The 14,311-nt window shown below is 34.5% G+C and overlaps 1 protein-coding gene across 2 annotated transcripts in view; it reads left to right on the forward strand.

Annotated features, from left to right (window-relative positions):
- Window positions 1-14,311, forward strand: part of MDGA2 (MAM domain containing glycosylphosphatidylinositol anchor 2) — an 825,087-nt gene that overhangs the window by 369,060 nt on the left and 441,716 nt on the right. For both annotated transcript variants that reach the window (XM_011947064.1, XM_011947065.1), the window contains exon 2: window positions 9,081-9,220. In XM_011947064.1, coding sequence (XP_011802454.1) covers window positions 9,081-9,220 — 140 coding nt within the window. The remainder of the gene's footprint in view (window positions 1-9,080; window positions 9,221-14,311) is intronic.

Raw genomic sequence — 14,311 nt, forward strand, 5'->3', positions numbered from 1 at the left:
TTTATATTATATATATATAATATTGCATTCATACCAAAGAAGAGGAAAGCTTAGTTCTCTACAATATTTACCTTCAAGTTGGAGTATTCCACTTAGTTTATACAAGTCTTTTGAGCAACATATGAGATTAGTTAAATATTTGATGGACTTTCAAATATCTTCCAGGTTCAGCTCAAATCTACTGGGAAGAACATAGTGAGGGACTTAGAGCGGGAATAGCCAGGTGCAGACAGGGAACATGGATGACCGATGGCTATGTGTGACTGCCTAGACTTGATGGCCCATGGTTCTTCTCTGGCACACTTGTCAGAAGTTGTCAAATGCTGTATTTGAAAAGAATGTTATGAACCTTAGATTCAGTGAAACTTTTTTTTTCATCTCTAAAACATGCAAGGGTTTTTGAAGTTTTAGGCTTAGATGCTAGTAGGCGACTCTTCTAGATGAAAACAAATAAAGGTAATCCTGATGAAATCTGAAGCTGTAAATGTGAAATCTTCATGAAATAACATTTTTAGAATTGATAGTGCTTTGTTTTAAAAAATAGGACACATGTTGTTTTGTGGAAGATAATTCAGAATAATATTTTGCAATTTTGTATTCAATTTTTATGAAGTTAATACTTGTCAAACAAGATAGTTTTTACACAGAAAATATGATTGTTTTTTATCATTGTTTTACCATTAGAATTTGAATTACATAATTACTTTTTTGTTTACCATTAAAATTTAGTGTACATTTACTGTAGGTTTAAAATTAAATTGTTATTGAATGTCATTGCTCTCTTTTGATGACAAACTTTCATCTCTCTCTCAAAATAGTGTACCATATACTGCACATAAACAAGTAATTTGACTTTAAATTTACAAATTAAATTAAAATTTAACTTAAATTAAAAGTTTAAAGTTTTTTCTTTAAATTCTTGGTTAACATCAACCTAAAAGATTATGTCAACTTTTATTATTTAGCAAACATTAATAATTGCCATCTAAAGCCAGAGGCTTCTAAATTTAATTTAATTACCTTACTTTGGGCTTCGTACAGTCTCTTAGAGTGGTTCAGTTACTTTATAACAATGCTACCCAACATGTACTAAGGAAATAATACAAAATATTAAAACCCTTTCATAATCAAGGCCTTTCAACTAAAGTCATATGAGAAACATATGATCTTCTCTTTATTAAATCCAGTATATCAAGAGGATCTTATTACTTCACTTTACAACTCATCAAATTAAGGACAAAAAAATATTTACCTCTAGTGGACAGGAATACAATGTTAACCAAACATGGCGGTGGGAGGGAGGTTGGTAGAGGGAGTGGAGAAATAAGTTCACACTGATGTGAACATTGTAGTTAGTTTAAAATAACCAATGGAATCAAACAAATAAAGTGATCTGCAGGCTGACTTAAAATAATCTATATGTTATTTATGTATCAGAATATTTTTCTATTTGGGATTACATAAATGACAATTACAGAAAGATTTTAACTATTTTTTGAAGAAATTATTGAATAAATATACAAGTTGAACATTAGCTTATGTGCATGTTTGGATATGTGTTTCAGGAAGTATGGCAGTGGGATGAAACAACAGTCTTTATTGTGTTGTAGTATAGGGCAAGTATGTAATTTCAAAGATCTTTGTATCGAAGTAAAAGCAAGTAAGCTAAGGCTGAAGGAGGGGCCAATGATCACAATGATGACCAAAAAAAGAAATAGCGATTTACCAAAGTGGTCTTCTATTTTCCTGCCCTGTTCTTTTAGAAATACAAATGATAGGGCAGAGCCAGACTGCAGTGGACTGAGGAGGGCAAAGCACATGCCGAGAATGGCTGTGAACATGTATCATTATTTCTAATCACTAGACAGTAAAGGAAAGACAAGAGGAGTCCTGTTGATAGGATGATGGAAGGATAAATGTTGCTGTTTTGTCTCTGTTTTTTTTTTTTTTTTAATGGGACACATTAAGCTTATTTATATGCTGTAGCATATTTAAATGCTGTGAGGATTAGCCTTGATTGTTTTACAGAAGAGATTAAACAGCTTTGAGAGATTCCTTCATATGTGGTCCTGAAGTTGACAGAGTTGAATTTGTAAAAAAATAAACTACCAGAAAGAGAGGGAAAAAAGAAAAGAAAGAAAGTGGGCTTTTAGAGCAATTTATTTTTGAAGAATGTGGAAGGATACTAGAAAATAATATTGTAGTGGCAAAAAGTTGCAGTTGTGCTAGAAGTATAAACATGATGAGTTGTTGTTTCTTATGATGAAAGTAATGATTCTTTGCAATCCTAAAATGCTGGTACAATATTGTTGAAATATTTAGTTTTTCACTTCTCACTCCTTTTTACATATGAGTAAGCCTAAATAGCAGTTTTACTATTTGCTTCAAGCTTGATTTGACCTACTAAGATCTTTTTCCTTAGTCAAACCACACATCATTCATCCTTTGACTTCAATTCTCTGCAGCCATAGCTCAGTCAAAATTCACTAATGCTGCCTTAATTCCCAAAGGCAATGACCTTTTGTCTGTGCTGCTCTTAACTGACAACTCCGTGGTAAGTAATATTTTTGGACAGTCCACTGTGATCGGCTGTCTACTCATGTAACTTAAAAAGCACCTCATTTTCTTTGTTCTCCTTCTACCTCTCTGACTTTATAATCACACTAAGTCTCTTTCTTCAGCTTCTCTAGTTAAGAATACATATTTATCATGATTCTATCATGACTTATTCTCACTCTACATGCTCTCCTGTAGAACTCTCCTGTATTCTATGTAGCCATCAACTACCATTGAAAGCTCTCAAACTTAATGTCTAGCAACAACTTGTCAACTACTGGTGAACTCACCACAGCATCCAAAACTGAATTATTCACCTTCTTCTTCAAATCTTTGTATTTTTTCCGGTTTTTTTTTTTTTTTTTTTGACTGAGTCTCTCCCTGTCACCTAGGCTGGAGTGCAGTGACACGATCTCAGATCTCATCTCACTGCAACCTCTGCCTCCTGGGTTCAAGTGATTCTCCTGCCTCTGCCTCCAAAGTAGCTGGGACTACAGGCGCCCACCACCATGCCTGGCTAATTTTTGTATTTCCAGTAGAGACTGGGTTTCACCGTGTTGGCCAGGCTGGTCTCAAACTCCTGACCTCAGGTGATCTGCCTACCTCAGCCTCCTAAAGTCCTGGGATTACAGGCATGAGCCACCGCAGCTGGCCCTGTTGAATTTTTTGATGATAAAACATGTAACTAGGCTAATGAGGAAGATGTTAGGCAATGGAGTTGTCAACAACAGGAGTAATTATGGACTAGGACTGTATGTACAAAAAATATATAAAAATCAGTTTAGAATACCATTGTGAAAAAGGGAGGCGGGGGAGATCTCATGTAATATCTTAAACCAGAAACTCAGGTAGGAAAGAAAAGAAGAATGGAAGCCACCATATCCTAGAAGTACTATACATGTGCTACATTGAACATTTTGAAATAAACAGAAGAAACCAACCATTGACAATGCTGATTAGCTAAATGTAACATGTTGTATAAAACTGAGAAGTGTTTTATGAAAGCATATGATCACTTAAACCAATAGAAAGCTGTGAAGAAAGTTTGATTATTGTTATGTTTTCTTTACAAGCAAAACTGAATGACAGTTAAGAGAATGGTGTAAGTAATACATAGTGACTCTTTGGCCATGTGGCAACAGTAAGGTATAGGCTGTCTCCTGACTCTGTCGATCTGCCTCTCTCTCTCTCCCTCTTTCTCTGTCTCTGTCTCTCTATCTCTCTGTGTCTGTCTTCAGAAAATCTATAGTACATGAGTAATGCTGGCACAGCATGGTTTACTGAGCTGTTCACTAGAGCTTCTAGGATAGGGACCAGTGAACATCTTTCTCCCCACACTGCTTAACTAAACAGATCTGTGACCTTAACCAAGAACATACGTTACACTGATCTAGTGTAGAAGAGTAGCAACATGCTGGTGGCAACTTGAATTCCCACAGAATAGCTGCATGAGGGATTTGAGGGATTTAACTGAAGAACCAGGCTTTACTTGAAGCTCTTAGAGGAGAGAAAGCTCCTAGTACCAAAACCATAAATGTCTGATAGCAGCACGTTTTTCAGGAACCATCCCCATTACTGAAAAAAGTTTCTTCATCAAAAATGTTTCTCATCTAAGCCCTCATGCCAACAACCCTCCACCCCCCCATGAATTGGGCTCAGAGCCCCTCATCTCAAGCTTCCCCCAACTGTAGGTAATGTGAGTTCCATGGCGATCAAAATAAAATAAAAATAAAAATAATTAAATAAATAATAAAATTTATTTTATTAAATATCCTATTTAATATCTTATTAAAATAAAAAAAATTGTCATCTTTCACCTAGTCAGGGTATAAACTTCTTCCCTTACTTCAGATTCAGTTAATTGTCATGTCCTATCTAGCAAGACCTCTAAAATGTGTCTCTCCTCTGATATCCATTCCCAGGCCTCTCCAGTGTCTCTCCTGTGTCTGAGACACAATGGCAAGCTGATAAGGCTGTACAGTGGCAAGGTATGAAGTAAATGGTAAACTACAGGGAACACATTTTTTACATGGTTATTTCAGAAGCACAATAGACATTGGCATATTACAAAGGCATATTTCAGATTTGCCTTTGAACACACTGTTTTCTGTCTCTGAAATCTCCTTCCTCTTTTGCTCCCAAGAGCATCTCTCCAAACTTAGGTTAAATATCACTGACTTTGCGAAACTTGTTAGACTTCCCTAGGCAGATTTAGCTATCCTCTGCTTTGTCTTTGTTTAGTACTTTTCATTTTCTTCTGTTAGAGCATCTATCCTGTTCAACTATCATATAATTTTAAATAATTTAGACAAACCCAGTAGGCTGTAAGCCTTTAGCAGGTGCAGCTCATGGCATTAATCATCACATCCCCAGCACATAGTCTCATGCCTACCATAGCAATTGCTCAATAAATATATGCTTGAAAGTCTATATATGAGATGAAAGGATTAAAATGCCCCTAGTTGTTGCCATTGTAGAATAATTTATTTGTACTCTTTCTCCAGAGTGAATTTGGTTTAACTTTCAAAAGTATATTCTAACAAGATAAAAGAATGTCTCTCTTTTGCCCTTTTAGGCGACCTCTTCAACCCAAAGCCAAAATGTCCTCAGATTAAGACACTTGATATGATTAGTGTTAGGAAAGATTTTACATAATGAGATTTGGTTTACTTCAAGAAAATTTGGATGAATATGAGTCTCATGCAATATTTTAACATTGTAATTCATTGCTGACTCTACAGGGCAAAGGAGATCATAACCTTTAGTCCAATTTAAGGATGATGAATTGAGGTTTTTTACCAACAAGGCAGAGGATCAGAGATGTCTTGCTTCAGGTATAAAACTGCAAATTGCATCTATATTTAAAGTATCAAATGCACTGCCATAATAGTTGATATTTTGCTAAAGTAAGAAGTTGATGTCATTATAGTGATAGTTGCTAAAATAGAAACTAAAACTCAATTAGTTAATAAATACCTCCTCTGTGCTGTGAATTACATGATATGGGGATGATGCCAAAAATGATGCTCAGTCTGGCGCTGAGATGCCTACTATCGTGTTTGAGTGTTAAGAGAAAGGAAAATCACAAAGCAATAAACACATACCTACTGGAATAAAAGAGAAGATAGTCATTGATAAGTAATCCAAGAAGGTATTAGGAACATGGGTCCAATTATTGGTGTGGGAATCTTAAATGGGAGAACATTATAAGAAAAGACTCTTAAAATCAGGGTTCTTTGCATTCTCCCTGAGGATAGCCTGATATTACAGAGAAATGGGACTTCTAGTTGGATGGTAAGCATGAGGACCCTTGACAGAGGGCCTAAATGCACCCATGTGCAGTGATTAGGACTCTATGAAATGTCATAGGGAGATACTGTAGGATTTTAAGCAGAGAAACAGCATAATGTAAATAGAAATTTCAAAATACTACTTTGATCATTGTGAGATGTCATGGATTTGGTGGGTACTGGAGGTAGGATGATGAACTGGGGCAACAGTCTATTGTTAAGTTTGGTTAAGTTTGGAGCAGTTCTGCTACTTACATTCTTAATCTAGTTTATGGTGCTCTAACTGCTTTATTAATAATTTCTCAGTCGTTTTTTATACCCCCAGCCTGGTCTAGGTCTGGGTCTAGTTTGGGAGTTATTTAGAAGACCAATTTAACTATGACAGACATAGTTTAAATAGAGAGCATCAAGTAGTGAAAAGAACAATAGGCCAGTGGCTTTGGTCTCATTTAGCCACAACTAGCCACAGGATTGTGACATCATTTGATGGCCTCAGACTTTTCTTTCCTAATCGGGAAATAAGAGCACTGACCTATATGAACTCTAAGGTCCTTTCAAGTGAGCTTTGTGCAAACAAAAGAATTAAGGGAAGCTTCTAAAATACTCTCCTTATCATTGAGCAGCTAAAATATTTTATTTGATATTTTTTATGAATATTTTAATGAATACTAAGAGGAAGACAACTTCCACACTTAAAATTTGGTGAACTATTCCACCCTCCTACAGGAGATGTGGTAGGTTCATGATGACTGCAGTATGCAGGCAATTACCTTTTCCAAGAATGTGTTATAATATAGAAGAAAATAGCAGAAAATTAACCCTTATAAATGTCACAGTGTGCTTACTGTATAATTTAAGTGGTTTAAATAAAGCTACTTATTTGCATAATGATGTTTTTGAAAGATATACCTTAAAAATAACAATACTAAGCATTGATTTGAAATTAAAACAAAAATAGCAAGTATAAATTAGTCTGGAAAAGATGTCATGTCACTATATAATTAGGTATATTAATAAACATGTGGGCTATCACATATGAAGCTAAATTTAGCATGAAAATATATTTTAAAATAATGGATCTGTATTTTCTATTGAAAATTTATTTTATTTTGTTTTGCAAACATTTACAGATTTTCATCAGTTTGTTAACCTCTATAAATATGGATATGACCGTATTAGACAGATGTCTAAATATAAGTACCTCACTAGTATTACTTATCTAAATTGAAGTCGAAATTTGATCACTGCCTGAAATGATTTGTGGGAAATGTGGTGTGAAACATATCAGAGCACTAAGAGAAACACCAAAGATAAGGATTTCTAATGTCATAAAACCAAAGAAATTATTACAATGTCTAGACAGAGTCCAGGGACATGATGGAAAATTTTTAATAAATTGGTTTCATAGACCAAACTGGACATTTGACTTAAGCATTGTTTAATTTTTCAAATCAGTGAAATGATGCATAGCAGAAAGTTTAGTTACTTTAAAAAGACAAAGGAAAAGGATATTTTATTCCTTGGGGTATTTTTCTTTAGCTAACAAATATAATACCCAGAACCTAGTCTATGTAGCTCTGTCATTGTAGCTGTCTGGGTGTTTGGTAAAAATGCAGATTCCTGGGGTTTCCTGCAGATATATCGGGTCTCTGAACACCTTTGAAATTTGTATTTTTAACAAGTTCTTGAGGGGCGTTTATTATGCATATTTAATGTCAAGGCCACTTTTCTAGAAGTACTCTTTTGTTCTTATCCTATTATTGAAAACATTTACCTGTCATTTTGATTATGCATATTGGAAACAGAGTTCTGAGTTTCAAGGTTGAGTAACAGGATTATGCTTTGGTATCTCTAAAGAGCTGGACATAGCCAGTTGTTTTATTAATCATAAGTGGGCTTTTCCATCTTCCAGTTTCTGCCTGAAATTGAGAAAGATAATGAAATACGCCCCAATGTCAGTTATTAAGCTCTGTGGGTAGACTGTGCATTTACGTTATATAAAACAAAATAGTACATATTGAAAACTATTCTATTTTACTTTCAGAACACAGATTTTCCCAGAATGCAGTTTTTCATGAGTTGGCCTTATAATCTGTTTTTCTTCCATAGAATCACCAAATTTATTTTCAAATTCTATAAGATTCATCGTCTTTAATGTTAGACAAAACATTCCTAATATGCTGGTACTGGCATTAATTTTTAAGTAATCACAACCTCTGCTAGTAATACTACTGTTTAGGTCGAAATATCTATCAGGAAATTCTTGAGATCACTGTCATTTATATGTAGATATAACCTTTCCACTTGCCTTTAACTGAAATAATCATTCTCTTTCACTCCAAAATGTATTACAAACAAAAATGCTGAGTTCACAAAAGGAGATGATCTCCAATTTGAAGCTAGTAGCTGTCAATAATTTACTTGATGGCAAGCACCATACCTTATTAGCTAAGTACTTCTCATGACCCATAGAAAGTTTCCATGTAGTTGTTCCCAACGATATGTAAGTCAAGGAGTTTTAGTTAAATTTTATTGGCCCCTTGGCATTGAAGTAGGAGAAAATTATATTTAGAAATTTGGGCAGCTTTATGCTAATGAAATTTCTTTTGAATCAGAATTTTAGATTCAGGCAACAATGGTATATTGTCTTCTTCCATGGCTTAATCAAGAATCATACTTTGTTTATATCAATACAGATGTCTATAAGTATGGTAAATTAAGTTGGTTTTCACTTCCTGAAAACCAAATCATCTTATTCGTGAGCTTCTTAACTTGCGCACTACATGGCTTAAATAATTAATAGACGAATGTCAATGTCTTCAATTCAAATTCCCTTTTCTCTTCCAATTGTCTTCTTTCTTTTGCACTACATATTTTTGGTGCAATATTCCTTATTATATTAAAGTTTGATTGAACTCAGAAAGGAAGGGACCTTCTCACATTTTAACAATCAAGTTTTATCATGTTGTCTTGTATTGATGGTGATTTCCTGAGGCACCAATGTTCTTCCACTACCTTGTTCCCCTGGAAATGTGTTGGTCACTGTTAGATATATTTGAAGATTTCTTTCAGTAAAATCTTTAATGCCTTGGGGAGGTGTTAAGACTGATGAATCTGACTAATCTGACTATGGTGAAGTTTAGTAAGAATTGCTTTTATAGTCAAGATGGTTGATGAGCAGATCACTTACTTACCTTTTCATATATCTTGTCTCTCTTCTTCCTGACTTGACAGCTCCTCCCACAGTTCGTATTGTGCACTCAGGCTTGGCCTGTAACATTGAAGAGGAGCGCTACTCTGAAAGGGTCTACACTATCCGGGAAGGAGAAACCCTAGAATTGACTTGTCTAGTCACAGGACATCCACGTCCACAGGTGAGTCCCGAACTGTGACACTGGAGAAAACACTCTCTGACTTTTCTTGGAAATCAAAAAGTGTATATTTTAGAATATTTAGCTAAAACTGTGTGTGTGGGAGTGTGTGTTTGTAACTCAAGTGCAAGTATATGTGCAATGCAGGACAAGAGTGTAGATTTCAGAACATTCAAACTTGAGCTATTTTTGTGTATAAGATGAAAAAAGAAATTTTTGTTTTGGTATTATGGGAAATGTAGAAGACACTTCTAAGGAAGCTGTTAAACAGACAACTACAAAAATATCTCAGTAGGATAACAATTCATATGGCAATGAGTTTATTTTAAAACGTGGAACATGATTTCATGATGACATAATTGCAACCGAGAGGTATTTGTTCTAAAGAATGTGAAGCATGAGGTCACATGTACTTTTCTCACTCCTAGTCATTTTATTCATAGAAAACCTTGAAAAACAAACAGTTGCAGATACTGTATGCACTCAGGCCTTCAGAATCATCAGCTACACATTTCTTAAGCTAATTTTATAGGAGCAATAAAAATGGAGACTTTTAAAGGGCACTAAAATTACAACAATATGTAAAGGCAAAGCTCAGACATGGTGGCTCATGCTTACAACCTCAGCACTTTGTGAGGCTGAGGCAAGAGGATCACTTGAGGCCAGAAGCTGGTGACCAGCCTGGGCAACATAGGGAGACTGTATCTCTATAAAAAAAAAGAAAAATAAGAAAATAAAAATTAGCTGGGCCTGGTGGTGCACACCCGTAGTCTCAGCTACTCTGGAGGCTGACGTGGAAGGATCACTTAAGCCCAGGAGGTCAAGGCTGTAGGTTGTCATGACAGTACCACCACACTCTTGTCTGGGCAACAGAGAGAAACACTGTCTCAAACAAGAATCAAAAAAAGAAAAAAAGAGAGAGAACAAAAGATTTGTAAGAACAAAATAGGTAGATAGAAGATAATATGTTTAGGATAGGATTATATATATACACACACACACATGTATATGATGCAGGCATCTAATTTAGATGCAGAATATTGAGGATATTTTACTCAAGTATTGATAATTCTTACTGTCAATAACCTTCCTAGCTCAAAATTCACATTTGTAATCAACACAAGCACTATGGTAGGAAAAGTAGTCTCATAGTTACATTGTTTTAAGTATTTGTGTTACAGGAAAAAAAAAAAATCCAGCTAACAAAGCTACAGAGGGAAAAGTGAAGAGTAATGTGGAAATTTTATGAGCTCACCATTTTAACCCTGTTTTTAACTTCTGCCATTCTTGACTCTTACTGACAGATCCTTAACTCAAGGATCTTTGTATTTACCATTTTGACTCTGAAATGTTAAAAATAGGCATATAAAGCATCACAGAATGAAGCATTAAATAGATAAGACCATGGCTAAAACAGAAATGGTAAAATATGCTTAATAAAACTCATGCTGTTGGTGAAATGAAAAAGAACAAAAGTAGTCTAGAAAGAATAATTATTAAAAATGTTAAAAAAGGAAAACTCATGATAACTAAAATTTCAAATTATAACATTTGCTATTAAATGAAAATGGATTAAAGAATACAAAGTCTTAATGAAATTTAGATAAACACAATTTGAGCCAGGATAATTACGCTTGACAGAAAAAAAATGATTCCAAAAGACAACATACAAGGACAGACTGATGACTGATAATTGTTAAAATTTGAAACAAGGAAATGGATATGTGAAGCATTTTCATTTTAAAATTTATACAGAAAACAATGTCCAGTTAAAATAATGTTACCAAAAATTTAAACAATGATAGACTTAACTCAAGATAATATTAACTCAAAGAAAATACGGTGTTGTTATAATTTGATTATATGTTTTGTTTTGTAGACATGGAATAGAAATTTCAGAGTCAAAAGTTGGGATCTAAACAGGAGGGTCCAAACATATTTAAAAGAAGCCGTGAACAGCTTTATGAGAAGTAATTTATGGCAAGAGAAGATTCATTGAGGCTCCCATTAGTCCCTCACTGAGTGTACTAAATTTACACCTTCTGAACTCCAAATTATATTTAAAAAAACAACTTCTTATCTCTGTTTCTAACACACCCTAAGTGTTGCTCTGCTGCCTCTCTCTCCATCCTCCTGTCCCTTTAATATTGGAAATTTCCCATTTTCTCCATACATTTTCCCTTTTTATCATTCACAATCAGGAGTACAATCTTTGACCTCAAGATAACCCAGATTAAGTTCTGAAACAAAGAAGTAGATCATTCATTTTTTTTTTTTTTTCCCCTAAGCAGTTCCATTTTTTGGAAACATTTCAATGTGTTTTGATCCTAAGAAAAATGTATTGTTTTGGTATCAGTACTTTTTTATTCCTAGAATTAATTAAGGTGTTTGCGGGTGAATCAGTTGCAGCTTATATTGCCAGTTGAAAAATTAACTGGGCCTCTTCATTGTCAACAAACTGTATAAGGAAGGCTGACAGAACAGCTGGGGCTTGGCATTCTGGCCAGAGTCTAAAGGGCATGCTGTTGGCAGCTGGTTCTGAGGATGATTTTTGTTGGCTGATATCGGAAAGCTGGAATGACTTTCTTGCTTGTGTAATCTGAGTATGATAGTTGGAAATGCAGTGAAAGAGAGAGGTTCCTCATTCACTCATCAGCAGATTTCTTAATCTGCTACCTATTCTTGTAGCAGTAAGAGTCATAAAGATTGTTTATTTCCAAAAGTATTGTACAGAGCATTTTTTCTAGCCTCTTTAATTTTTTATGGTATATTGTTTCGTGATAGGTAGTGGCCTGAAGGTATTGATGTATCCAGAGAAAATAAAACAAGTGAAGGAGAGGTCAGTACGATGCAATAGTTGAGAGCATGATGCTGGAACCAGACTGTGTGGATGTAACTCTGGCTCCACCAGGACTAACAGTGTGACCTTGGAAAAGTTCCGTAATCTCCCAGCTTTCTTTGCCTCAGCTTTCTTTTTTATATTTCAGGGATGATAATAACTATCTTGTATCATAGAATCCTTTCGAGAGTTAAATTTATGTTATGGATATATATACACACATATATTCTGTGTGTGTATATATACACATATACGTATATACACACACACACATACATACAAATACAACTATACTTTCTTGTACATAAGCATTGTGTCAGCATGTAATAGAAACATATGTTGGCTTTATTATTTTTCAGTAATTTAGGAGCATCAACTCTAAGATCTATATTTGGATATGTAGGTATGAAAATAAGTAGGTTTTAAAAAAGGTTTTAGCATTCCTATATCCTGCTTTAAATTAGATGCATTTAAATCAATTTCAGTATTTTGTGTGTGTGTTATTGCTCTGCACAGCCTATACATCTCTGTTAATTAGCCTTTTTAGCTTGCAAGGAATAGAACTATGTTCAGACTACCTTGTTTAATGAGGGTTTATTACGAAGATACATGAAGAAGTAAGAAAGAAAGAAAGAGTTTACCAGTAAATCTAATAATCTAGTACAAACTCTAGATGTCTACAGCTTCAGAATTCAGCTACCCTCTTTCTTCCCCTCTCTGCATCCTTTTCCTTCCCTTCCCTTCCCTTCCCTTGCCTGCCCTGCCCTCCCGTCCCCTCCTTTCCCTTCCTTTCTCCTTTCTCAAAATTATCACATCAATAATTGAAATACATTATAAATATAGTCTTCTTGTAAATGACTTAAACGGTAGGATATTTAACATAAATGTTTCTCTTCTTCCGACCTGACCTGCTTCCCAGAAGTAATAGTTTAGCATATCACCTTTCAGTTCTTGTTCAATGCATTTCCTTAAAAATAATTACTTATGTTCATGTTCCATTTTCAATTTTTAATAGATAAGATAATGAAAAGTATTATTCTATGACTAGAATTTTTCACTTGGCCACATGTCCAAAACACCAAGTATGGATCTAGCCTGGTAGTTCTTAATGTTTGGTTTCTGGAGATAATTGATTAAAAATGAAAATTCCAGATCCCTTCACATTAGAAATCCCTGCATTGGGGCCAGCAGTTCATGTTTTAGCAAGCCCTCCCCAAGTGAATCTGATGTACGCTAAAATTTGAACCAGTGACTTGGATCATTGTCTTTGCTCAGGCTGAATAGTTCTTTGTATGGGTGCACTGAATTTTGCTGTGAGTACTCTCAAATGTGTATAATTGCTGCTGTGTTGTTCATCATGGAATTACTTACAGATGGTCACTGTTATAAACAATCCAATGAATACTTGTAGGGTATATGTTTGTGTTGCCTGTATGTACATCTTTGTGAAATGTATGGTAGCATTGCTGTATCTTAGATTCCCTCCTCAAAATGGAATTATTTAACCAAAGTTGAAAGGGACCTTTACTTGCTTTCTCAATGGGAGTGTTTTTTTTTATTTTTTTATTTTTGTCAATTTGATGCAAGAAAGTAAATCACACTCAATTGCAATTTAAATTTGCATTTTAAATCACTAGGCAATTTGAACATTTTCCCACATGTTTATCAGTCATTTGTACATCTCTATTTACTGGTTGCTGTTATCTTCTCTTTTCTTGCTAGTTTTCTCCTTCTTGTAGACTTGTGAAGACAAATATACTACATAAATAAATTCAATTGCTGATAAACATGTTGCCAATTGCACCTCCCAGGGTGTTACTTGTGTTTTAAGATTGTTTATGATACTTTTGTGCTCAGGTTTTTGTTTTGAAAAGAGGAATCATTTTGGCTTATGAGTTTTATAGCTACTTTAGCAAGATCTCCTTATATCCATTTAAGATTTGTTTTTCTGACAGCTTATAGTCATTTATGTATTTGACAATTTAATCGTCAGGAAATCATTTTGTCCTTAGTATGAAGTGTTAGTTTAGTGTGCTCTCTGTCTCCTTCTTCTCTCTTTTTCCCTCTTGCCCTTATACAAATAGGATGGTCAATATTCCACTGGACAGCTTCAAAATGCTCTTTTTAGCATTAACAAAATTACATTAGTCTACACCTTTCTGTTATACTTTTCTGTACCAATTCCATTGCATTTTACCTTTTACAGCTTTACTATATATGTAAAAAATATAAATAATATATATCTTCCCATCTAG

This window comes from Colobus angolensis, unplaced genomic scaffold (genome assembly GCF_000951035.1).
Source record: "Colobus angolensis palliatus isolate OR3802 unplaced genomic scaffold, Cang.pa_1.0 Scaffold258, whole genome shotgun sequence".
Lineage (NCBI taxonomy): Eukaryota > Metazoa > Chordata > Mammalia > Primates > Cercopithecidae > Colobus > Colobus angolensis.